We start from the raw sequence: 18,763 nt of genomic DNA on the forward strand, positions 1-18,763 counted from the left end.
AAGGAACACAGCCGCACAAAAGCAGATATCGTACTCAAATTCACATGGTCCCTCACCACGAAACTCGTCCTCTGAGCTAAGATCCTTGCAAGATCCAGTGCAAAAGAACTAGCATTGTACACGACAAGTCACCAAAGGGGACCACACTCTAACATTATCATCACCTATAGAGAGAAGGGAGAACCAAGAAAAGAAAGACGAAAAGAAAAAGGGAAGAGATAGAGAGTGATCTTGTTGTTGTTGTCTTCTAAAAATCATTTGAGGGCCAGCTTTTCCTGGTTGAGAGACGCGTCTCCATTGGAGGTGTGAAATCTAACGAGGAAAAGGTGGCGGAGAAAACACAAGAGCTTTCCTCTTCTTGAAGGACACACATACGAGGCTGGCTCCATGCTTGTTTTGGTTTCAGTTTCAGCCGATCTCTCACCAAAATTTGTCGTTGCTGGTGACTGTGGATGGAATGGGGCCGGGCGAATTTTCTCTCCCGCCCGCTGTGCGGAGTTTTCTGGCGCAAACAACAACAAAACAAAATTGGCCAGTACAAAAATGTCTTGCTCCTTCCAGCGTTCTTTAAACTTGTCCGAGAGATCGCTACAAGTTTTTACTGACACTTCCCGCAGCTGGAGAGATACATTGGCAAAAGACAAGGGAACGCATCCGAGTTTTGACTGAGTGGTTGTAGCATTTCTACTTCTTTTTCTTTCTTTCGATTAGAGTAATGCACAAGCAAGCAAGCATCTTTTGAGAAATAGTTATACTAATGAAGAGACATTGTCTGTCAGATTTTTTGTTGTGGCACAACGTTTTGCATGCCACTGATCTTGGTGAGCTGGAAGATATTGCGTGATTGAATATCAAAGCAAACGCGAGAGGGCAAACTAGGGAAATGGCCGAGGCAGCAGAAGTAGCAAGACCCACACAAGGAGTGAAGGAGCTTCTGGAGAACTCCAATGGACGAATTCACGATCAAAGTCTACCAGATAAGTACATCAAGCCCGAGATTGCCCGCGTGAGATGCAACACTCCCCTGGCAGGCATTCCCCTCATTGACTTCTCCCAGATCCATGGCGAAAGCAGAAGCAAGATCATCCAAGACATAGCAAATGCGGCACAGGAGTGGGGCTTCTTCCAGGTAGCAGCAACTTAGAAAGCTAGAGCATGACATAAACTTGAATCGATGTTCTTTCAAGGTGGTAAATCACAGCGTTCCTCTGGCTCTGATGGACGCCATGATGAGCGCCGGCCTGGAGTTCTTCAACTTACCTCTGGAGGAGAAGATGGCGTATTTCTCTGAGGACTACAAGCTCAAGCTTCGCTTTTGCACCAGCTTTGTGCCCTCCACTGAGGCCCACTGGGACTGGCACGACAATCTCACGCACTACTTCCCACCTTACGGTGACGACCATCCTTGGCCAAAGAAGCCACCCTCTTATGAAAAGGCTGCAAGGGAGTATTTTGACGAAGTTCTGGCACTGGGTAAGACAATCTCACGAGCACTCTCCCAGGGTTTGGGACTAGAGCCCGACTTCCTCATCAAGGCATTTGGAGAGGGGATGAATTCCATACGAGTGAATTACTATCCACCTTGCCCGAGGCCTGATCTTGCCGTCGGGATGAGCCCACACTCTGACTTTGGTGGCTTCACGATCTTGATGCAAGACCAAGCCGGAGGGCTCCAGGTGAAGAGAAACGGGGAGTGGTACTCGGTGAAGCCGGTCAGGGGCTCATTCGTGGTGAACATCAGTGACCAACTCCAGGTATATGTACCTTGGTTCGTCAACTTTGAGCTTGCTTGAGTGTTTGCAGATCTTTAGCAATGGGAAGTTTCAGAGCGCCGAGCATCGCGCTGCCGTGAACTCGAGCTCGCAAAGGCTTTCGATCGTCACCTTTTTCGAGCCCTCCGAGGACGTGGTTGTGGCGCCCATCCCAGAGCTCCTCCTTCGCAACAGTGAGCCGCCGCGCTACAAAGAGAGCCTGTTTGGAACGTACCTTGGCAAGCAGTTCTCCAAGTACTTTGACAGCAAGAACGCCATACAAGCGCTTGAGATTAATCGCTAGAAAGTGGCTCAAAGCGCAAACACAACAGCTCTTCCTCCAAACCCACAACTTCTTTGTGCACTTCTTTTCTGAGAGAATGTGTGATTTCATATAATCTGGTGATGGTGATCGTATGGAAACGAGGGGGCCTTTTAAGAAAGCGTGCGCTTCCAGCAGTCGAGAATGTTTAGCTAGTGGCGCTTCCACCAAATCACCTGTCCGCATCCACGCGGATATAACCAAATCTAAGTTCGTTATAAGCCGAGCTTGTTTCTTCCCTTCGACGTCCTCTAGCGCGAATATGGGAGTGCTGCTTTTGCTTCTTCTTCTCAATGCAGCTTCAGGTTTGCTCTAAATCAGCCAAGAAATCGACCGTGTCAATGTCTCAAGATGGATAAAACACTTACCCCTTGGTTTGATTTTGCTGCAGCAGTCTTTGCAGGAGCAGGAGTTCCAGCACCAGCAGCTAGCTTCTGCGTAGTCCTCTGCGACGGGCCCTCCAGCTCCAACAAGGTCTTCTCCGAAGATGCCACTGTCACCGAGTACTGCAAACACTGCAACGGACCCCCCACGATCTCTATCTCGAAAATCTGCAACCTCTTCTGCGACTCCAACTGCAAACTCTCCAACTCGCTCCTCTGCATCCTCTGCAATCTCCTTACCGGTGGCACAGCCGCCGACGAGGCCGAGACGACGGCCTCGGTAGCTCGAGTCCGTTTCTCGTCCAGGACTTACTCCTACACTTCGCGTGAGTGTAGCCTCTATTGCCACCCCGGGAGCATCACCTACAACGCCGTTGCGTGCAAGAGCTGCAGAAAGCCCGGGATTCCGAGTGAGTCCGAAATAGAAGCGAGCTTCACGAACCTGGAAAACGGCGCGCAGAAGAGGGCCATCTTCGTGCAGTTCTGCGACACCTTCTGCAGTTCACCACACAAGTATTACTGCAAAGTGTGCAGGGAATCAGCATAAAGCTTCCTCCTGCAAGTCATTACAAGTACACCTTTTTATTTACAGTAAACCAATGTCAAAACTGTTGTGCTTTTTGCCTGTGATATAGCTGTGTAACTATAGGTAGAACCCAAGAATGTTTCCTCTGCGCATATAAACAGTTGTAAACTCCCATCCAACAAAATATATGTATGTGTACTTACAAATAGCCTTATTGCAGCTTTGTCAGTTCCGCGGTGCGGACAAGTATCCTCCCGGACTCATCCTCCTCGTCCATGACATTCACAATGCCTCTACATCCCGCAGTTCCACAGTGACACGGAAGTTGATCTCCAATAGATGTAAATCTAGCAACCAGGAGCGCTACATGTTAGCCCGCGTTTCAGTGATCACAAACAAATCACACCTGTAGTCGTATGTCACCTCGTCCCCTCCAGCGATGTCCTGCTTTGCGAAGATAACAATCCTTTCCTTTCCATTCGTAGTCACTACTCTAGAATAACAATTCGGCTGCATCAACGCGGGTAAGCATCGACAGGCTTAGAAGCATTACTTACTTCACAAGAATGGTTGATGAGATGAGCAATGCTGCCCGCTCGAGTGGCGTCCACGACTCGCTCATTGTCGATACAAAACATGTATGTACCAGCGCCCTGTCAGCAACTCTTGAGTACTCTTGAGTGGATTGGTGGACTATCACACTTACCACTAGAGAGTTATAACATCTCTTCTCACGTACGTCCGCAACAGTAGGCCGGATGATCTCTCCTGCGTATTCTATAACCTGCACAATGGCATGGAGTTATCACTGGACAAGCATGTCACTCCACCTTACCATATCTCCTGCTCCATGCGGTTCTTTAGCGAATAGACCCCATCCGTGTATCGCAGACTTTCCTGCAGGTTTACCAAGGTTAGTCAGCCCATAGAATTTGGAGACACAAATCATACCGAATGTTAATCTACGATGTAGTGATGCTCTCATCTGGTAGAACCTTTCGGACACCGTAAGAGCAACTTGCCGACCGTCTGGAGCGGACCTTGGCCTGATTGTTAGAAACGGTTGAACCTTGGAGACGCCGATAGGAACGGGGGCCGGGCGTTTGACTCTCTTGTAAGGATTGCGCAGGCACCCGGTAACAATGTGTGGCCGGTTCACCAAAAATGCACGCTTGGCCAGAGCTGCCGAGTAGTGGTCAGGTTCACGACGGCCTCGTCGGATAGCCACATTATATGGTTCTGAAAGGACAAAGAGTTAAAAAGCCATAGCTCTGGTATACCATCTTACCAGAACGAGCAGAGCCAGATGGATTGTGCGAAGCGTATGCATAGTCGTCCTCGTGGGTGGCAAAAGTATCAAAAGTTGCTTTTGTCGACATCTTGCTGTGCATGTGTTTCTTGCAATACGAAACAAGTTGCACGGATCGCTCCACTTCCTGGACACCAGTTGTTCTATTCCTTTTCCGGCGAAGACCCTCCAAAACCTAGATACGAAGATTTTAAACAAAAGGCTAAAGCTTAAAGGAGTCATACCTTTGTGCAGAATCCTGCTGCTCGAGCGCAAAGCGCATGATAAGAAACCCGGCAATGGTGGTCAGCGCATTGGATACAGGCACCATATGGAACACTGCAAATTGTGCAAGTAAGCTTCCAACGTTCCTGAACAGTGGAGATTAAAAACAGATTCAAAGGACCATGAGCTAACCTTATTGACTGAACTTATCCCTTCAATCGGTTCCATTCGATCCATATCAACACAAGAGGTTTCTGGCGAAATCGTCATGAGGCCACGTTGAACCATAGACAAAACATTCCTTACCAGGTATCCACAATGCACACGCGAGATGAACCCAGCGCCCATCAGTTGTCCGTTTCATTGCACCTCCTGTGGAAAGAGATTAGCTGGTCAAGACTGCAAACTTGTTTCTTACCTTTGATAGGACACAGGCAGCAAGGAGGGGAACGCTTGGGAGCGTTCGAGTCACAGAGGTTGCAAAGCCAAGAATCTCCCGGTGGCTCTAGCACTCCGTAGCAATTTAGATGAACCTGTCAGGGCACATCATAAAAAAAAAAACAAATCAAAGCTCAAGAAAACTCAAACAGCTACCAGCATTCTGCATTTGTCGCATTGCAAAAGAATGTTCCCTTCATACTCCTGCAAAGTGCGCGTGAGAAACGTCATCAGAAACCTTAGTTGCTGTACCTCGTTCGTATCACAGACGCTGCAATGATCCAGATGCTTCCACTCGACTTCGACATGCTTGAACCCGGCCGGGAGAATGGCATCTAAATCCTCAAATGTAGTAGCTTCCCTCCAAACTTTAAACTTTGAACATACCCGTGCATAAGGTAAAGCCTGCATACAAAGTTACAGTGACAAATATTGTCATACACGAAAAAGCTTCTACCTGAATGAGGCGAGAGATTTGAGGATTCGAGAGGCCAAACATTGCGGCTCCCGATCGATAGAATTGCCGTTTCTTATCATGCTGGCCATTCAAATTAAGTTTCTTTCTGGCTCTGTGCAGCTGATTTAATATTTTCTTCCAGCATGCTGCAGCACTTGGACCTTCCACCTATGCTACGCGCAGTAGAAAGTGACATGAGCAAATTATTTGTCCAAAGCAATAAAAAGAGCCGGATACCTGTTCCCCGTCATCCGGAGTAACACGAAAGAGAGGCATGGTGCGCGCATTTGGATTTCTCAAGATCTCCATCTTATAGATCACCGTCTTAGTTGGATCTAGCACAGCACATCACATGTCAAGTTTTTTACAGAGAAACACGATGCCAACCTTTTATTGAGAAGAATTTTCTGATAGAAGTGTAGCCTTCGGTCCAAATATAGTGCTGGTCGTGAAAGTATTCCGAATCCTTTACAATTTTCCCTGCAAGCAAGCAAGAACAGGATCAACGTTGATCAACTTTGTATATAGACGCGTACCTAAGTTTAAAACTTGAAGCGAGCCCAGCTTGATTGGGCATTTGGAAATGCTCTCAAGGCTCTTCCTTACTTTGTGCTTTCTCTCGTCACCAACGAAATCTTCGTCCTTTTCAGATTTTTCTTCTGAATCTGAATGAATTGCCTGCGTCAACGTGGTGACCACTTCTTCTTGCAAGTAAGTCATCCCAGGAGGTAGCTTCTGTTCCCTGTAATACCTGGATATGCTGAGGTGAGTTCACAGGTATGAAAAGCTGGAACCGCTACCTGTCGACTTCCTCCAGACCCCTGTCAAAGGATATGCGGCTGCATTTCAAGTGATAATCATCAAGGATCCCTTTCGAAAACTTGACTATCCTGCCGATTATAATCCTGAAACAAGTACTCCTGAGACCAGAAGAAGGGAGCCTGCGTCGTCAAAGCTAACCTGGCACTTTCATATGTTCCAAAATAATGAACTGGCAATTCACCAGTGGAAATTTCTAAGTTGCACAGCCGTGCGTGCTGGTCGTCCATGACAAATGCTGGCCACATTGGATAGCCTGCAATATACTCCTTCAGATCAAGGAAAAAAAAGAGAAGATTCTATCGTTAGAAAGCAAACCTGGAGTTTCGGCCCATACAATATCCCCATGCTGAAATAACCTGTCGTAACTTTCCGTGCTTGCAGCAAAGACCAACAACTCCTCTGCTTTTGCCTTTCTTTCTTCTAAAGAACTTCGCTCGTCGTAGCTAGTGATTAACCTCATCTTCTCGTCGAGGGAGATATAAAACGCAATGCGCTCCCTAGAGAGAAACTGCCACACTTCACCTTGTATATCATAATGAACCTGAGGCCCAGACGCATTTGTCAGTGTTATCAGCCCGAGGCCCGAGAGGTGAAGAACCTGATGTTTCTTGCTGAGTTGATCATACTGGACAACAGACGCGGCAAGCCATTTCCTTTCTAAGGGGTTGTACACCTGTAAGGTCGGTAGCTTTAGAATCGAAGTCAGGAAAATTGAATCCTCACCTTGCATTTATGGTTCACCAAGACCAAAGGATCAGTTCCTCCAACATCAATCCTGCAGGGACAAAAAGGTCTGGATCACGAAAAACTTCTAAACTTCACAACTTACTCCCTCCATTTTAGCTGTGCGTGGAACGATGGATCAGAAGACTTTGCACTACCTCTAGCAAACAGCCGCCCAATTGTCAAGAACTCAGGATCTCTAACTGTCACAAGCTTCTGCTCGTCCTCCATGCTAGCAAACGACGTCGAAACCTCTTGCGTCACCGAGTCCTCGGCATCTGCCAGCTTCACGGGTACACCACAGTTGCCTATGCTCTCTTCCGTTGGTAAAGACGGTAGAGGCTCGTCCTTACGAGGATGGTTTGAGCTGTTGCCATCGTCAACCGACTGGAACACTAGGTCAACAATGAGCCCGATGTTCCCCTCGAGAAGAGTTCTTCCCTTAGCTCGGTTCGTCCTGGGCTTGCAGTAAAACCTCTTGAGTTTCGTGGCAGCGATATCCCTGGAAATGCTCGACTTCCTTCTCTTGGGAGGGAAAGACTTTATCCTTTCGTTACGCCGAGGCTCCAAGAGCTGAGCCAACGTCCTAAACGCCGGTTGCTCTTCCTTCCCTTTAGCAGGAGCATGAAAGGAGCTCTGGATGATGCTCATCCTTCTCTTCTTCACAGGCCGCCTAGCCGTGTCCTCGGAATCGCTCCACTCTTGCGAAACATCGTCCGACTCTTGCGAAACATAGTCTGACTCGTGGTTGTCCGTGCTTGAATCATCGAGCTCTTGCTCCTCCGTGCTTGGATCATCGAGCTCGTCAACGGCCGGCTCTGCCTGATAAGACGTGTAAAACTGTGAGACCGATTTAAACTTGACCGGCTTGCTGCTGGAATCATCCTGGAACGAGGTGGGATGAGCAACCATGCTGCCCAGAAATCTCCCCACTCACGCTCTACCTAAGATCCATCCATGGAAGCAGTGCTGCTGACCCTCCCTCTTCATTTTCTTCCACCGTCCCATCCGATGCCCCGATGGAGCTAGATGCCACTCCTCCCATGGCTTTCCATCTCCTGTTCCAAATGCGGGTACTAGAGCGCGGCCGATCCTCCCCGGCGACTCTCCCAGGCATTGCCGAATCTGCGATCAATACCTCTGCAGCTCCATCTCCGCGCAGCCGGCGCGTCCACCGAGCTCGCGGGCGCCATAGCTCGCGCTCGCCGGCCGCCCTAGCGAACGCTAGGAACCCTAAGCTACCTCTAAATCTCGCCCCCGCACGACTAGAGCACACTGGGTCTCTCGCGCGATCTTTAATGGGGCCGACAGTGACGATTGCGCCACGTCCGCAGGAGGAAGCCGTCGATACAGTTGGATCCAACGACCAAAAGATTTACTACCTGACACATTAGTCAACACACAGTCGTTGACTAATGCTGAATAGGGTTGACCTTTTTTAAACTGACCGGAAGAGGCCTAAACAGATCCCAAATTTTAGGGTTTTTGATGGCGGAGGGATTGGGAGGCGCTGCTCCACCATTGCCGACGGATCAAACAGGTATCAGCTTCCACGATCAGCTATGGCTCAGCACATACCCTCTCGATCGCAACCTCGTCTTCGATTACTTCGTCCTCTCGCCCTTCTACGATCGCTCTTGCTCCAACGAGCAGCTGCGAATGCGCTCCGTCCATCCCCTCGACATGACCCAGCTGTCGTAAGAATCAAGCGCCTTGTTCTTCCTTCGCAAGAGATTTCTCTTCGTTTTGTGCTGTGGCAGGAAGATGACTGGAGTGGAGTACGTGCTGCTCGAAGCCCAGGAGCCCAATCTCTTTGTCCTCCGCAAGCAAAAGCGCGAGAGCCCGGACAAAGTGTCGCATCTCTCGGCCTACTATATCCTCGACGGCCATATCTATCAAGCACCCCTGCTCTACAGCGTTGTTTGCAGCAGAGTGGTAAGTCCCGAGGTTTTTTCTTCTGCTTCTTCTGATGATCCGCCCGCTTGATCTCTAGGCCCGAGCTGTGCATCACATCTCCGCTGCCTTCTCCCAAGTCTCGGCAAAGCTCGAGAAGATTGGCTATGGTCTGTCCAAACCTCCTGTTTTGTGTCGCTCGTCCTGACTATGCTCTGATGTAGACGACGAGAATGAACACGAGAGCGATACCTCCGGCCGTGTCGATCTCAAGGAAGTCCTCCGGATCGACCAGATACTGGGAAATGTTCTTCGCAAGGTGAGCCTCTTGTCTCTTTTTCCTGTTCGTGACCGTTGACAGTTCTTGTTCTTTCCGGTTCAGCTTCCTCCGGCTCCTCCTCCTCCTCCAATGCCCACACCACCCAGTGGTGTCCCCGAGCAGCCCCAAGACTCGCAACCAGAGCAGTCGACCGAGCAGGGCCCTCCCACCAAGAAAGCAAAGGTTGAGAAACGTTGAGCTTCCGTTTGTTAGGATGGCGAGCCGTGAAACTCCACATCTGAGACGTCCGTCTCCTCCGGATGTGCCTCTGGAACCGGTGCTAAGGCGGCGATGTAGCCGGAAGCGGCGTCACCTTTGTACCCGACTCGTGATAGCCACTGTGAAACGTCCCGCATCTTTGGCCGGTGTCGAGGGTCTTCGTTGACGCAGCGAAATGCGATGGAAGCTATCTGCCCGAATTCTTGCAAGTTGCAATGCCCCTCGAGCCTGGGATCTACAAGTTCTCCCCAGCCGTCTGCGCCTTCCACCCCCAAAGCAGCCTGCAAGAGAAAAGTACTGTGAAGAAGCCAGGAGAAAACCATCGTACCAGTTTCACGTAATCCAAGAGGCCTTGTTGCGGATTCCGTCCAGTGATGAGCTCGAACAAAAGAATCCCGAAACTGTAGACATCACTCTTTTCGGTAAAAACGTTTGTCAAGAGGTACTGTGGATCAACATAGCCGAAAGTGCCTTTGACAGCCGACGTAGGGACTCCAAACGTCATCTCCTTGGACAGCCCAAAATCCGCCACCTACACAGGCACGAAGAAACAGTTTTTTTCTTGTTGGTGGACCAGTAACAGTGACGAACTTTAGCAGTGGACATGGCATCCAGCAGTATGTTGGAAGACTTGATGTCTCGATGAATCACTGGAGGCACAGCCTGCACAACAATGTAGATCGAGATCTTCGTCAATCAATCGATCGACCAGAAACCAACCGCGCATTTAAGATCATACCCCGTCGTGAAGATACTCAATGCCCCTCGAGATATCATGCGCCACGCTCACCCGAAGCTTCCAGCTTAAAGCCGCGCGCTCTTCGTCTGGATAAAGTTCGTTAGTGGCAGCAAAATCATGACTCCGACTCACTGTAAAGGATCTCTGCCAAGTTCCCACCACTCATGAACTCGTACACGAGCATACAGTGGCCTCGCTCCGCGCAGTATCCGACCAAGTTTACAAGATTTCGGTGGTGGAGTCGTCCAAGCAGCAGCACCTGGGAAAGCAAAAGCAAAAGAGCTTGCGACATAGCTACGCAAAGCAAGGAAAAGAGATTCTCGTCCGCTTACCTCGGTTTGAAACTCTCGCCCTCCTTGCTTGGATTTCACGTCGAGGACTTTCACAGCGAGCACTGGACCAGTGGGACGAACGGCCTTGAAAACTGGGCCGAAAGCTCCACGCCCAACAAGCGTAGTAAAATTGTTGGTGGCCTTCTGGAGCTCCCTGCGCAGCCAGCCAAAGAGAAGGAAGGACGAGGCAAATTTTAGCAAGAACACACATAGGAAGAACTTACTTATATGAGAATGGAAGAATCCCAGCGCTGTAATTTAACTCCTTGTTGGCTTTTAGAAAAGAAGTGACGCTGGGCTGCTGCTGCTGCGATGGCGATCGATTCCCCACATCCGAGTCGGAGAGGATGGTGCTCGAGTCGGCTCCATTCACTCGCATCGGCAGCACGATCTCCTTCCTCTCGCTGCTGTTGCCGCGGAACAATCCCGGCTTGACGCGCCGCAGCCTCACGCAAATCACTGCGCACGTCGCCAGGAAGAGGCTGAGGCTCACGCCAATGCAAATCCCGATGATCACACCCACCGAGAGCGGATTCCTGCTAATCACATCCTCGCTCGCGGGAGGCGGCGGCGGCGGCGGTGGGATTGGAGGAGGAGCTGCGCTATCGGCCATGGATCTTCCAAGAATGCCGGCAGAGAGCACGAAATATCGCATCCGGCTATCAAGAACCCCGCTAGAGCGGCATTGATCCAGCTAGCCGCGCTGCCGTCTACCGCCGGGAAGAGCGCGATGATCCATCGCGCCGCGAAACCCTAGCGCCTGCGCTGCTCCCCTGCTAGATAGCCGCCAACGGAGAGTGCGAGAGGGAGGGAGCCGAGAGAAATCTTTCTGGGCTCATCGATATCCAACGTAGCAGACACGTCAGACGCCAGCGTGACACATTTATGGCCAATGTCATAAGGGCGAGGGAATCTTCGTTTAAAGCTTCTACTTTATTTGCTTTTCTCCTTGCCCAAAGTTTCTACTTTAGTTCTTGGAAGAACTTCGATCTTCTTTGTCACTGCGAGCGAGTAGCAATGGTGGATTTGGAGCAGAGAATTGGAAGAGTTTGCTCGTCGATCGAAACATATCGGCCAGCAGCACATACGGAGTGGCTTTCCTCCTGTCCAGCCCCAGCACCTGTTTAGTCACTCGAGCTCCCCGGCTCATGTCCATCTCGGTGTGTCCCCGGCAAGCTCCCAGCAAGCACGACCACCCCAGCTCTCGGGCATCGCTCGGCATGGCCGACACGAGCACCTCGGCCTCGCCCAAGTACCCGGCCCGGCCGAGAAGATCCACCACGCAGCAGAAGTGCTGCTTGAGAGGAACCAACTTCCAATCTCTCGTCATCGAAGCGAAGTAGCCGAGCCCCGATCGAAGCTTTCCTGCGTGGCTGCAAGCCAGGAGAATCCAAACGAAGCCTGCTTCTCCTGGAGTTTGCGTGAGAGCCATGGTGTGGAAGAGCTCCAGCGTCGACTCCGTCCGGCCATTGTAAGCATACGTCTCGAGCATGGCGATCCAGGCCACCGCGTCGCGCTCGGGCATAGCGTCGAAGACTCTCCTGGTTTTCTGGAGATGACCAACTTGGGCATAGCCAACAGCCACCGCAGTCCACGAGACGATGTTGCGATCGTCCATGGCGTTACTCAGCAGCAGCTCTTCGGCCTCCTCCACACTTCCGTTCAGTGCCAGTCCACACAAGAGTGCGTTCCAGGCGACGAGGTTCCTCTCGGGCATCGCGTCGAAGATCCTTCTAGCCTCCTCGACATGCCCGTTTTGAGCATACCCGGAAACCATCGCGTCCCACGACACCAGGTCCCTCTCCTCCATGCGATCAAAAACGTTCTTTGCCTTCTCCATCTCCCCGTTTTGTGCATACCCCGAAAGCATCGCGTTCCAGGACACCAAGCTCTTCTCCGGGATCTCGTCGAACACCCTCTTGGCCCGCTCCACCTGAGAACTCTGAGCGTAGCAACTTAGCATCGCGTTCATGGTCACGACGCTCCACTCCGGCATCGCGTTGTAAACCTCCTCGGCCTTGCGAAAGTCCGCGTCTTGGGTGTAGACGCAAATCATGGTGCTGCAAGTGACACAGTCAAGCTCCGGCATCTTGCTAAAGATCCGAATAGCTTCTTTGACATACCCCGATTGCGCATAGGCAGCCACCATCGCAGTCCAAGCAACGATGTCACGCTGCTCCATGGCGTGAAAAACCAAACTTGCTTCTTCAATATGCCCGCTCTGGGAATAACAAGTTAGCATTGCAGTCCAGGATACCAGATTATACTCGGGCATGTTGAAGAAAACGTTCTCGGCCTCCATCACCAGATATCTCTGCGTCAAGGCCGTAAGCATTATAGTCCAGGCCATCATATCCCTCTGCGGCATCTCCTCAAAGACCGACTTTGCAAGCTTGATATGCCCGTTCTGCGTATAAGCCGCCAGTAACGACGTCCACGAGACTAGATTGGAGCTGGGCATCGAGGAAAAGACCCGCTTGGCCTCCTCAACATGCCCGCTCCGGGCATAAGCCGAGAGCAACGCGTTCCAAGAAACCATGTCCCTGCTCGGCATGTCCTCGAAGAAAAGCCTGGCTTCCTCCACACACCCGCCCCGGGCATACGTTGATAGCATGATGTTCCACGAGAAAGAGTCCTTAACGGTGATACTGTCAAACACGATTCGTGCCTGCTGGACGTTTCCCTGCTTGCTATAATGCTGGAGCAACTTGTTAGACATTGGAATATCATTCTTAAGAACCTGAGAGCGAGAACTATGTCGAGCTGGGATGCACAAGTTTTCATCCAGAGCTCGAACCATCTGAAACAAAGAGTAAATCCAGAAACCAAAACCACCTCGCTATTCATTTTCTTTTCAGCTGCTACAATGTAGAAAACATGGAAGATACAGGATCAGTTAGGAAACCCAAACTTCACCGAGGATAAAAGAGCCGCGCCATCAAATGCATCGTCGTACGTATGCTTACAAAATGATAACCAAGGGCCTACCTATGAACAAGACAGCGATGGTAAGCACTCGAAAATAAATAATTTACTCCGCTGCCGGGGCGGCTCGGGCCGTGAGCAAAGGTTGGAGCGCTTTCACCACGATGCCCATGTTTGGCCTAAAGTCCGCCTCGTATTGCACGCACAGAGCGGCAACAGCGGCCATCTATGCAAAGAAGAAAAGCGCGTGTCAAACTACTTGGGAGGAAAGAAAAAGAAGCAAACTTACCTTGGCAACTGCCTTTGCAGGGTACTCTCCTTTCAGCTTTGGATCCACACATTGCTTGACTTTGTCTTCGCTAAGTCTGGGTGTGGCCTGCGATCGGGAGCAAAAAACGCATTTAAGTACCACGCACCGCCACTGAGCTTGACAGCCTACTTACCCACGTTACAAGGCTCTGCTGTCCACGAGGCATTGAGTGATCCACTGGCTTTCTCCCAGTGAGGAGCTCCAACAAAACCACGCCAAAGCTATAGACATCACTCTTTTGTGTGAGCTGACCTGTCATCGCATATCTAAAGCCAAAAAGCGTTAGACGAAGAATCGAAAGTTATAACGGCTTACTCTGGAGCGTGGTAGCCGAAAGTTCCAAGTACACGAGTCGAGTGAAGCCGTGCGGCCGTGTCCGGAGCCTGGTTGGAAAGATTGAAGTCGGCTATCTTTGCTGTGTAGTCGTCGAACAGGAGAACATTACTGGACTTGATGTCACGGTGAATTAGTGGTGGAGAAACTTTTTCATGCAAATATTCGAGCCCTTTTGCAGCCCCTACCGCGATCTTCACACGCTGGGCCCAATCCAACACCGGACCGGGCAAAGCACCTTTAACACCTTTTCTCCCTGGTGGTACATAACCAGTAAGATTCGAACAACTTGAAAAGGCTCACAACGTACCATGGAGTATGTCATGCAAAGAGCCCATCGTTGCAAACTCATACGCCAAAACACGGAGTGGCCCGTCAACACAGTATCCAATGAGCTCAACAACGTTCTCATTTTTTAGTCTCGACACCATGGAAACCTGAAGCACCACGCGAATGGATAAAACAGTAGAACGCTTGAAAATCCATACCTGAGCAAGGAACTCCTGATCAGGCTGTGAATTCTGGTCCAGCTTCTTTATCGCAGCTTGACCACTTCGCAACTCCGCAAGGTAAACTCGACCATAGGATCCCTCGCCGATAAGTGACTTGGGACCAAAATTCTCGGTGGCTTCTTTCAGCTCGTCAATGCCAAGCATTGGAACAGCGATCGGTTGGACTCTGGCAGCTTGTCCAGCTCTATTTGCTCCTTCATTTGCTTTAGCACCACCAGGGTTGCCTGGAAACCAAGCAAAGAACAGTTGTTTTTTTCACACTGGAAAGGATAAAAAAACTTACCATTTGTCACAGTGGTGAACGGAGCATCCGATGGCTTCGTGATATCATTCCCGGCGCAAGACGAGAAAACGCATCCCATTGCTTCGCTACACCTCGCCCCAGATCAAAATATTTACCCTACACCTGGAAGAATCGCCAGCGCCCGGGTCAAGCCAGCACAATTCCGCTCAATTCCTCACTCCCAGCTCCAGCAGCGGCACCATTGCCGCGCGCTCCTGACCTAAACACCGCAAGCACCAGATCTCTCGCTCCCTTACCTGGAGAAATCTCCCCGGGATCGCGGCCGAGCTGCCGCGAGCATCCATGCACTGGGAGGCGCCGCCGTCCAGGGCGCGCCGCTGGAGACGCGCAAGAGAAAGATTCAAAGAGAAGAAGAAAGAACAGTGTGAATGCTTTGCTATATAGGCGAATATGCCACCAGACATTCCGCGTTCTAGACGCCGTCAATGTGGACCAAACGAGAGTATTGTATATTCCGTCAAGTAGCAAGATATTGTATATTCCGTCTAGTAACAAAATCTACTAGCTCGAGAGCGACGTGGACAATCTATTGGCTAATAGCGAGATGAGCTTTCCTCCGGGATGGATCGCATCGAAGAATATATATTTGGAGCGATCAAAGCACAGTCCAAAGTAGCTCTGGCAGCCATCGCCAATCTCCGTGGTGCCACTCCCACAACAGCCACGATCCACGATGGTATATCCTGGGAAAATAAGGGAATCTATATTATATAACAAGCCAATGGTTAAAACTATAGCTCACCGTATGTGGCCGGATTCCTTATGGCGTCCCGGGTGATGTTGAAAGCATCGTAGTTGTAGTAGTAGCGGAAGCCGGAGAGGCTCGCGGAGAGATTCCTGAGCATATTCTCCACGGCCACGTCGAACGCGTAGACGATACCGTTGGTCGTCTCGTTGCACATCGATCGACACGTAGCGTTGTACGGACCACACATGAGTGTAAGCGTGATGGGCGTGCATCCCAGCGGTCCAATTGCGGACACGATGAATCTCCGGCATCCAATGCTGTAGATGTCCTGGAAATAATTACCAAGTATTAGTAAATTTTAATATTAATAATATTAGTATTGTTAATATTTCAATTATTATTACCTGGATACGAGTGGAGAGTGTGTTGACTAGCAAGCTTCTAAAATCGGCATCGCTGAGGCTTGAGGTGGTGGTGTCCATGCTTTTGTATGAAAAATCATTGGATCCAATGCTTATGAGGCAGAAGGCATTCCGAATTCGCGAAGCCGCAGCGGTGGCACCTTCCACGGCTTGTAGTCTCTGAGTGACATTTCGAAACCACTCGACTTGGACGCTGAAGGTGTATGGAGTTTGCAATACCTTGGGGAAAAGGAGCCATATCAGCAACATTCTTACAAGAATCATAAGAGTTCTTACAAGGTTGCTGGAGAGCTTATCGATGATTGCAGCTCCCCCGGATGCGAAGTTAACACCTTGAGTGAGATTCATTCCATTTGCAGATGGATGGAGAAACGGAAAAGCTCTAGCAACACCAATGTATTGCGCTGCATCGATCAACAACAACCATTACCAAATATTAGCTCACTTTCGTCAACTCTAAAGATTATAGAGGCTGTACCAATAAGATCGGGGAGGACTAATGCATTGGAGAAGCGGCCAGTGGGAGCTTGATTATCGTAATCACATCCATATGGAGTGTGATTTGCTCTTGCGATCGAGAAGTATGTGTTGAGATAGTTGTTGTTTCCTGCATCCACTGTTGAATCTCCAAAGCAGAAAACCGCTGTTGCATTTGTACTGTTTCCCAGTTGGGCCTTTGCTGCGGTGCCAAGGAGCAAGAGCAGCAATGGGATGGAGACGATCACTAAGCATACAAACTTTGCCATCTTGTTCTAAAATCAAACTATGCGACGAGTAAACTTGGTTTGATCTAGATGATAGCTTTTGTGCAGCATTACTGCCCCTTTTATTTAATAAGAATCGAATTTTCTCTGCAATTTACAACTTCTCGTAATCGTATTGGATCTGCACTAGATAGAGATTCCAAACTTTTCCTACCACCTTTTTGCAGCATCAAATCCACTGACGCGCTAAACCAGCCAGTAGAGTGAAGAGATCCCAGATCTAATTCACTTTATAAGTCGGTGTTCCTGGATTGTTCCCCGAAAACTCTCAAGGCTTGGAGTCTTCCCATGATATTATATAAGGTTTAAAGTCCATATATTATATGACAGCAGATGATTCCACGAACCACGAAGTCGTATTGGTCGTGAGCTCGAATCCACTCTCGAGAGGCCCTTGAAACTAGCGAGTGATATTTCGATATGATCATCCCTATCCATAGGCCGGGCACTGGCCGGCTTGGCATTCCAAATCCAACAAACAATGTCAACACCAAACGATCTGGAGAGAGCAGCAGCAGCAGCGATTGCGATCAAGATCAAGCCTTGTAAATGTCCGACCGTGGCTGACACTTAAGTACAAGCAACATGGACGGAGAGAAATAAAATACAAAGAGAGCAAAGATCGCTGTCCGTTGGTTGAATGGTTTGTGTCTTTAGAGTAGTGTCTTGGCTTGAGAAAAATAATACAAAAGTAAAAATGTATAAAACCAAAAATAAAATAGAAATAAATTAGAGGCGCACACACGCACAATACAAAAGCCAGTCCAAAGTTCGAAACCGATGCCCAAATCTCCTTACACACATAAATGGCCACACTGGTTCCAGCTCACACCCACATATGGCCATGGCCCATACCCGTCTGACACGTGTTTGTCAGCGCCTGGTGCCACCTGTCGGGTGTGTCCTTAGCAGAGGGTCCCCGGCAACGCCAGCATCTCCTTTTCGCATGTCCTTAAGGCATATGCCTTGGGCCCCTTTGGCATTCTCTCTTCTTTAGTAGAATATCTTGGGCCCTGACCGGTATGGGCGACGTACGGCGGAGAGGACGCCGTACAGAGAAGATTCCAAGCACATGTTTGTTGCAAGTTGGATAATGCCACCTTTTTCTTTTGGTCTGTTTGGGTGGTAGTGTGGTCACTGGTAATGTCGTGGTGTCTAGTGGCTGTATTCCTTGTGAGTGATCACTCACTCCCACCACCACACAAACAATATATATAGCCTATTAGACCATAATCAGTACAAACAAAATAATAATATTAATGTTATTATTGTTAAAATAAATTAGAAATTATAGATATAAAGGTAACTATCCACATTAACACGTGAATCCAGCACGAAAGTGAAAGCCAACAACGAGAACAATAGTAATATTCCCAATTTAGCGACTCTGTCTGTTGTCTTCACTTGGGAGATTATATTATAAGAGTTGTTCTCGCGGATGCGCGCGAGTCATAAGTGAGTTGGATCTTGGATCAATCAGCGTCAGAGATAAGAAAAATTCGCTGCCTTGAATGATCAATCAAAAGGGAGATGAATGGAAATGAAAAGCCCCTTTGGATTCCTGTAAAGTTGGGGATCTCTCAGCGTCGCAACAAGGAGATCTATGCTGTATTAGACCGCCAAACTTTATAGAATAGCATAAACAAGGACGTGTAATGCTGGGCGTCCACGTCCCCAAACAGGGCATTTGTCGTCCAGGCGCCACACATTGGATCGCCGGGCATTTGGATTGTAATGCCAAAACAATGCGGGGATTTCACATTATAGGACGCAAACCATGCACGAACAGTGGAAGCTATTGTGGTGGCCAGAGACAATACATGAATTTCTCTAGTGCGATTACGGAGACCCTATTTTGGATTGTGTCAAAATCTCTTTGTCGCTCGAGACGCAGCAAAGACAAGTGGGGGGTGGTGCGACGCATCATACAGGGCTTTTAGGGCTGGGCATTCCGTCCCGGAATGTGTGCTGGGCGTTCCGGATTCCGCGGGTGAAAACCAGGGAAAAAGGAGGGAGCGTTACCAACCAGTAACGTTTTTAGGTGCCATGCAGCATTGCGCCAGGATAA

General features: G+C 49.6%; 7 protein-coding genes across 12 annotated transcripts; 2 read left to right on the top strand and 5 right to left on the bottom strand.

Moving 5' to 3' along the window:
* Window positions 1–823: 823 nt before the first annotated feature.
* LOC9629367 (protein DMR6-LIKE OXYGENASE 2) lies at window positions 824–3,076 on the top strand. 3 transcript variants are annotated; one of them, XM_002975014.2, is made up of 4 exons: window positions 829–1,129; window positions 1,188–1,754; window positions 1,804–2,378; window positions 2,465–3,076. In XM_002975014.2, the coding sequence occupies exons 1-3, from the start codon at window positions 884–886 to the stop codon at window positions 2,053–2,055; spliced, it is 1,065 nt and encodes a 354-aa protein (XP_002975060.1). In that variant the 5' UTR covers window positions 829–883; the 3' UTR covers window positions 2,056–2,378; window positions 2,465–3,076. The 3 variants fall into 3 exon arrangements, with proteins under 3 accessions (XP_024535683.1, XP_002975060.1, XP_024535682.1); XM_024679914.1 differs by having other exon boundaries at window positions 2,468–3,076; XM_024679915.1 differs by lacking the exon at window positions 2,465–3,076 and having other exon boundaries at window positions 824–1,129; window positions 1,812–2,297.
* Window positions 2,087–3,017, bottom strand: LOC112348027. Of its 2 annotated transcripts, XM_024679917.1 has the most exons (3): window positions 2,899–3,017; window positions 2,442–2,843; window positions 2,087–2,385 (listed from the first exon to the last, which is right to left on the bottom strand). In XM_024679917.1, the coding sequence occupies exons 1-3, from the start codon at window positions 2,999–3,001 to the stop codon at window positions 2,375–2,377; spliced, it is 516 nt and encodes a 171-aa protein (XP_024535685.1). In that variant the 5' UTR covers window positions 3,002–3,017; the 3' UTR covers window positions 2,087–2,374. The 2 variants fall into 2 exon arrangements, with proteins under 2 accessions (XP_024535685.1, XP_024535684.1); XM_024679916.1 differs by having other exon boundaries at window positions 2,087–2,843.
* On the bottom strand, window positions 3,020–8,184 carry LOC9638182 (histone-lysine N-methyltransferase TRX1). 2 transcript variants are annotated; one of them, XR_002992932.1, is made up of 24 exons: window positions 7,042–8,184; window positions 6,936–6,987; window positions 6,811–6,885; window positions 6,528–6,753; window positions 6,351–6,465; window positions 6,191–6,295; window positions 5,927–6,141; window positions 5,778–5,870; window positions 5,628–5,725; window positions 5,391–5,558; window positions 5,186–5,338; window positions 5,090–5,137; window positions 4,914–5,028; window positions 4,802–4,867; window positions 4,688–4,749; window positions 4,516–4,641; window positions 4,271–4,466; window positions 3,934–4,221; window positions 3,818–3,879; window positions 3,689–3,766; window positions 3,540–3,635; window positions 3,389–3,475; window positions 3,186–3,329; window positions 3,020–3,127 (listed from the first exon to the last, which is right to left on the bottom strand). XR_002992932.1 is itself a non-coding variant. In XM_024679913.1 (24 exons), exons 1-23 carry the CDS (start codon window positions 7,845–7,847, stop codon window positions 3,194–3,196), a joined length of 3,483 nt encoding a protein of 1,160 aa, XP_024535681.1. In that variant the 5' UTR covers window positions 7,848–8,184; the 3' UTR covers window positions 3,020–3,127; window positions 3,186–3,193. The 2 variants fall into 2 exon arrangements, 1 of the variants encoding a protein (XP_024535681.1); XM_024679913.1 differs by having other exon boundaries at window positions 3,389–3,492.
* A 125-nt stretch (window positions 8,185–8,309) lies between these two features.
* On the top strand, window positions 8,310–9,515 carry LOC9629368 (mediator of RNA polymerase II transcription subunit 6). Its single transcript, XM_002975016.2, has 5 exons — window positions 8,310–8,632; window positions 8,696–8,870; window positions 8,929–8,998; window positions 9,053–9,147; window positions 9,211–9,515. The coding sequence occupies exons 1-5, from the start codon at window positions 8,424–8,426 to the stop codon at window positions 9,343–9,345; spliced, it is 684 nt and encodes a 227-aa protein (XP_002975062.1). The 5' UTR covers window positions 8,310–8,423; the 3' UTR covers window positions 9,346–9,515.
* Window positions 9,332–15,173, bottom strand: LOC9629369. The gene is made up of 16 exons (XM_002975197.2): window positions 15,058–15,173; window positions 14,801–14,923; window positions 14,494–14,741; window positions 14,316–14,442; window positions 13,988–14,261; window positions 13,806–13,938; window positions 13,652–13,738; window positions 13,472–13,588; window positions 11,522–13,237; window positions 10,662–11,131; window positions 10,438–10,591; window positions 10,238–10,364; window positions 10,106–10,191; window positions 9,958–10,029; window positions 9,695–9,898; window positions 9,332–9,647 (listed from the first exon to the last, which is right to left on the bottom strand). The coding sequence occupies exons 2-16, from the start codon at window positions 14,877–14,879 to the stop codon at window positions 9,357–9,359; spliced, it is 4,185 nt and encodes a 1,394-aa protein (XP_002975243.2). The 5' UTR covers window positions 14,880–14,923; window positions 15,058–15,173; the 3' UTR covers window positions 9,332–9,356.
* LOC112348011 (pentatricopeptide repeat-containing protein At4g02750-like) lies at window positions 11,352–13,468 on the bottom strand. Of its 2 annotated transcripts, none has more exons than XM_024679865.1 (2): window positions 13,178–13,468; window positions 11,352–13,127 (listed from the first exon to the last, which is right to left on the bottom strand). In XM_024679865.1, exons 1-2 carry the CDS (start codon window positions 13,282–13,284, stop codon window positions 11,405–11,407), a joined length of 1,830 nt encoding a protein of 609 aa, XP_024535633.1. In that variant the 5' UTR covers window positions 13,285–13,468; the 3' UTR covers window positions 11,352–11,404. The 2 variants fall into 2 exon arrangements, with proteins under 2 accessions (XP_024535633.1, XP_024535634.1); XM_024679866.1 differs by having other exon boundaries at window positions 11,352–12,497; window positions 12,561–13,468.
* Window positions 15,174–15,248: 75 nt separating the features above from the next.
* Window positions 15,249–16,714, bottom strand: LOC9629370 (GDSL esterase/lipase At1g58430). The gene is made up of 5 exons (XM_002975198.1): window positions 16,410–16,714; window positions 16,208–16,335; window positions 15,914–16,150; window positions 15,564–15,837; window positions 15,249–15,504 (listed from the first exon to the last, which is right to left on the bottom strand). The coding sequence occupies exons 1-5, from the start codon at window positions 16,675–16,677 to the stop codon at window positions 15,323–15,325; spliced, it is 1,089 nt and encodes a 362-aa protein (XP_002975244.1). The 5' UTR covers window positions 16,678–16,714; the 3' UTR covers window positions 15,249–15,322.
* Window positions 16,715–18,763: the final 2,049 nt, after the last annotated feature.

The sequence above is a fragment of the Selaginella moellendorffii genome, unplaced genomic scaffold (assembly GCF_000143415.4).
Source record: "Selaginella moellendorffii unplaced genomic scaffold, v1.0 SELMOscaffold_26, whole genome shotgun sequence".
In the NCBI taxonomy this organism is placed as follows: Eukaryota; Viridiplantae; Streptophyta; class Lycopodiopsida; order Selaginellales; family Selaginellaceae; genus Selaginella; species Selaginella moellendorffii.

What these genes read in the sequence shown, in the direction of transcription:
- LOC112348027 (XM_024679916.1), bottom strand. Translation starts at nt 3,001, where the DNA reads ATGCTGATTCCCTGCACACTTTGCAGTAATACTTGTGTGGTGAACTGC. An exon ending in TTCTGCGCGCCGTTTTCCAG is followed by an intron (nt 2,844 to 2,898) that starts GTTCGTGAAGCT and finishes GGCTTTCTGCAG; the next exon opens with CTCTTGCACGCAACGGCGTT.
- LOC9629370 (XM_002975198.1), bottom strand. Translation starts at nt 16,677, where the DNA reads ATGGCAAAGTTTGTATGCTTAGTGATCGTCTCCATCCCATTGCTGCTC. An exon ending in AGTCCTCCCCGATCTTATTG is followed by an intron (nt 16,336 to 16,409) that starts GTACAGCCTCTA and finishes TGATCGATGCAG; the next exon opens with CGCAATACATTGGTGTTGCT. An exon ending in AAGGAATCCGGCCACATACG is followed by an intron (nt 15,505 to 15,563) that starts GTGAGCTATAGT and finishes TTATTTTCCCAG; the next exon opens with GATATACCATCGTGGATCGT.
- LOC9629369 (XM_002975197.2), bottom strand. Translation starts at nt 14,879, where the DNA reads ATGGGATGCGTTTTCTCGTCTTGCGCCGGGAATGATATCACGAAGCCA. An exon ending in GGAGGAAAGCCACTCCGTAT is followed by an intron (nt 11,132 to 11,521) that starts GTGCTGCTGGCC and finishes CAGCGCGGCTAG; the next exon opens with CTGGATCAATGCCGCTCTAG. An exon ending in CTTGGCAGAGATCCTTTACA is followed by an intron (nt 10,192 to 10,237) that starts GTGAGTCGGAGT and finishes AACTTTATCCAG; the next exon opens with ACGAAGAGCGCGCGGCTTTA.
- LOC9629367 (XM_002975014.2), top strand. Translation starts at nt 884, where the DNA reads ATGGCCGAGGCAGCAGAAGTAGCAAGACCCACACAAGGAGTGAAGGAG. An exon ending in AGGAGTGGGGCTTCTTCCAG is followed by an intron (nt 1,130 to 1,187) that starts GTAGCAGCAACT and finishes TGTTCTTTCAAG; the next exon opens with GTGGTAAATCACAGCGTTCC. An exon ending in ACATCAGTGACCAACTCCAG is followed by an intron (nt 1,755 to 1,803) that starts GTATATGTACCT and finishes GAGTGTTTGCAG; the next exon opens with ATCTTTAGCAATGGGAAGTT.
- LOC112348011 (XM_024679865.1), bottom strand. Translation starts at nt 13,284, where the DNA reads ATGAATAGCGAGGTGGTTTTGGTTTCTGGATTTACTCTTTGTTTCAGA. An exon ending in GACATAGTTCTCGCTCTCAG is followed by an intron (nt 13,128 to 13,177) that starts GTTCTTAAGAAT and finishes CCAGCATTATAG; the next exon opens with CAAGCAGGGAAACGTCCAGC.
- LOC9638182 (XM_024679913.1), bottom strand. Translation starts at nt 7,847, where the DNA reads ATGGTTGCTCATCCCACCTCGTTCCAGGATGATTCCAGCAGCAAGCCG. An exon ending in GGTCTGGAGGAAGTCGACAG is followed by an intron (nt 6,142 to 6,190) that starts GTAGCGGTTCCA and finishes CAGCATATCCAG; the next exon opens with GTATTACAGGGAACAGAAGC. An exon ending in AAATCTCTCGCCTCATTCAG is followed by an intron (nt 5,339 to 5,390) that starts GTAGAAGCTTTT and finishes CTTTGTATGCAG; the next exon opens with GCTTTACCTTATGCACGGGT.
- LOC9629368 (XM_002975016.2), top strand. Translation starts at nt 8,424, where the DNA reads ATGGCGGAGGGATTGGGAGGCGCTGCTCCACCATTGCCGACGGATCAA. An exon ending in GCGTTGTTTGCAGCAGAGTG is followed by an intron (nt 8,871 to 8,928) that starts GTAAGTCCCGAG and finishes CTTGATCTCTAG; the next exon opens with GCCCGAGCTGTGCATCACAT. An exon ending in TGGGAAATGTTCTTCGCAAG is followed by an intron (nt 9,148 to 9,210) that starts GTGAGCCTCTTG and finishes TTTCCGGTTCAG; the next exon opens with CTTCCTCCGGCTCCTCCTCC.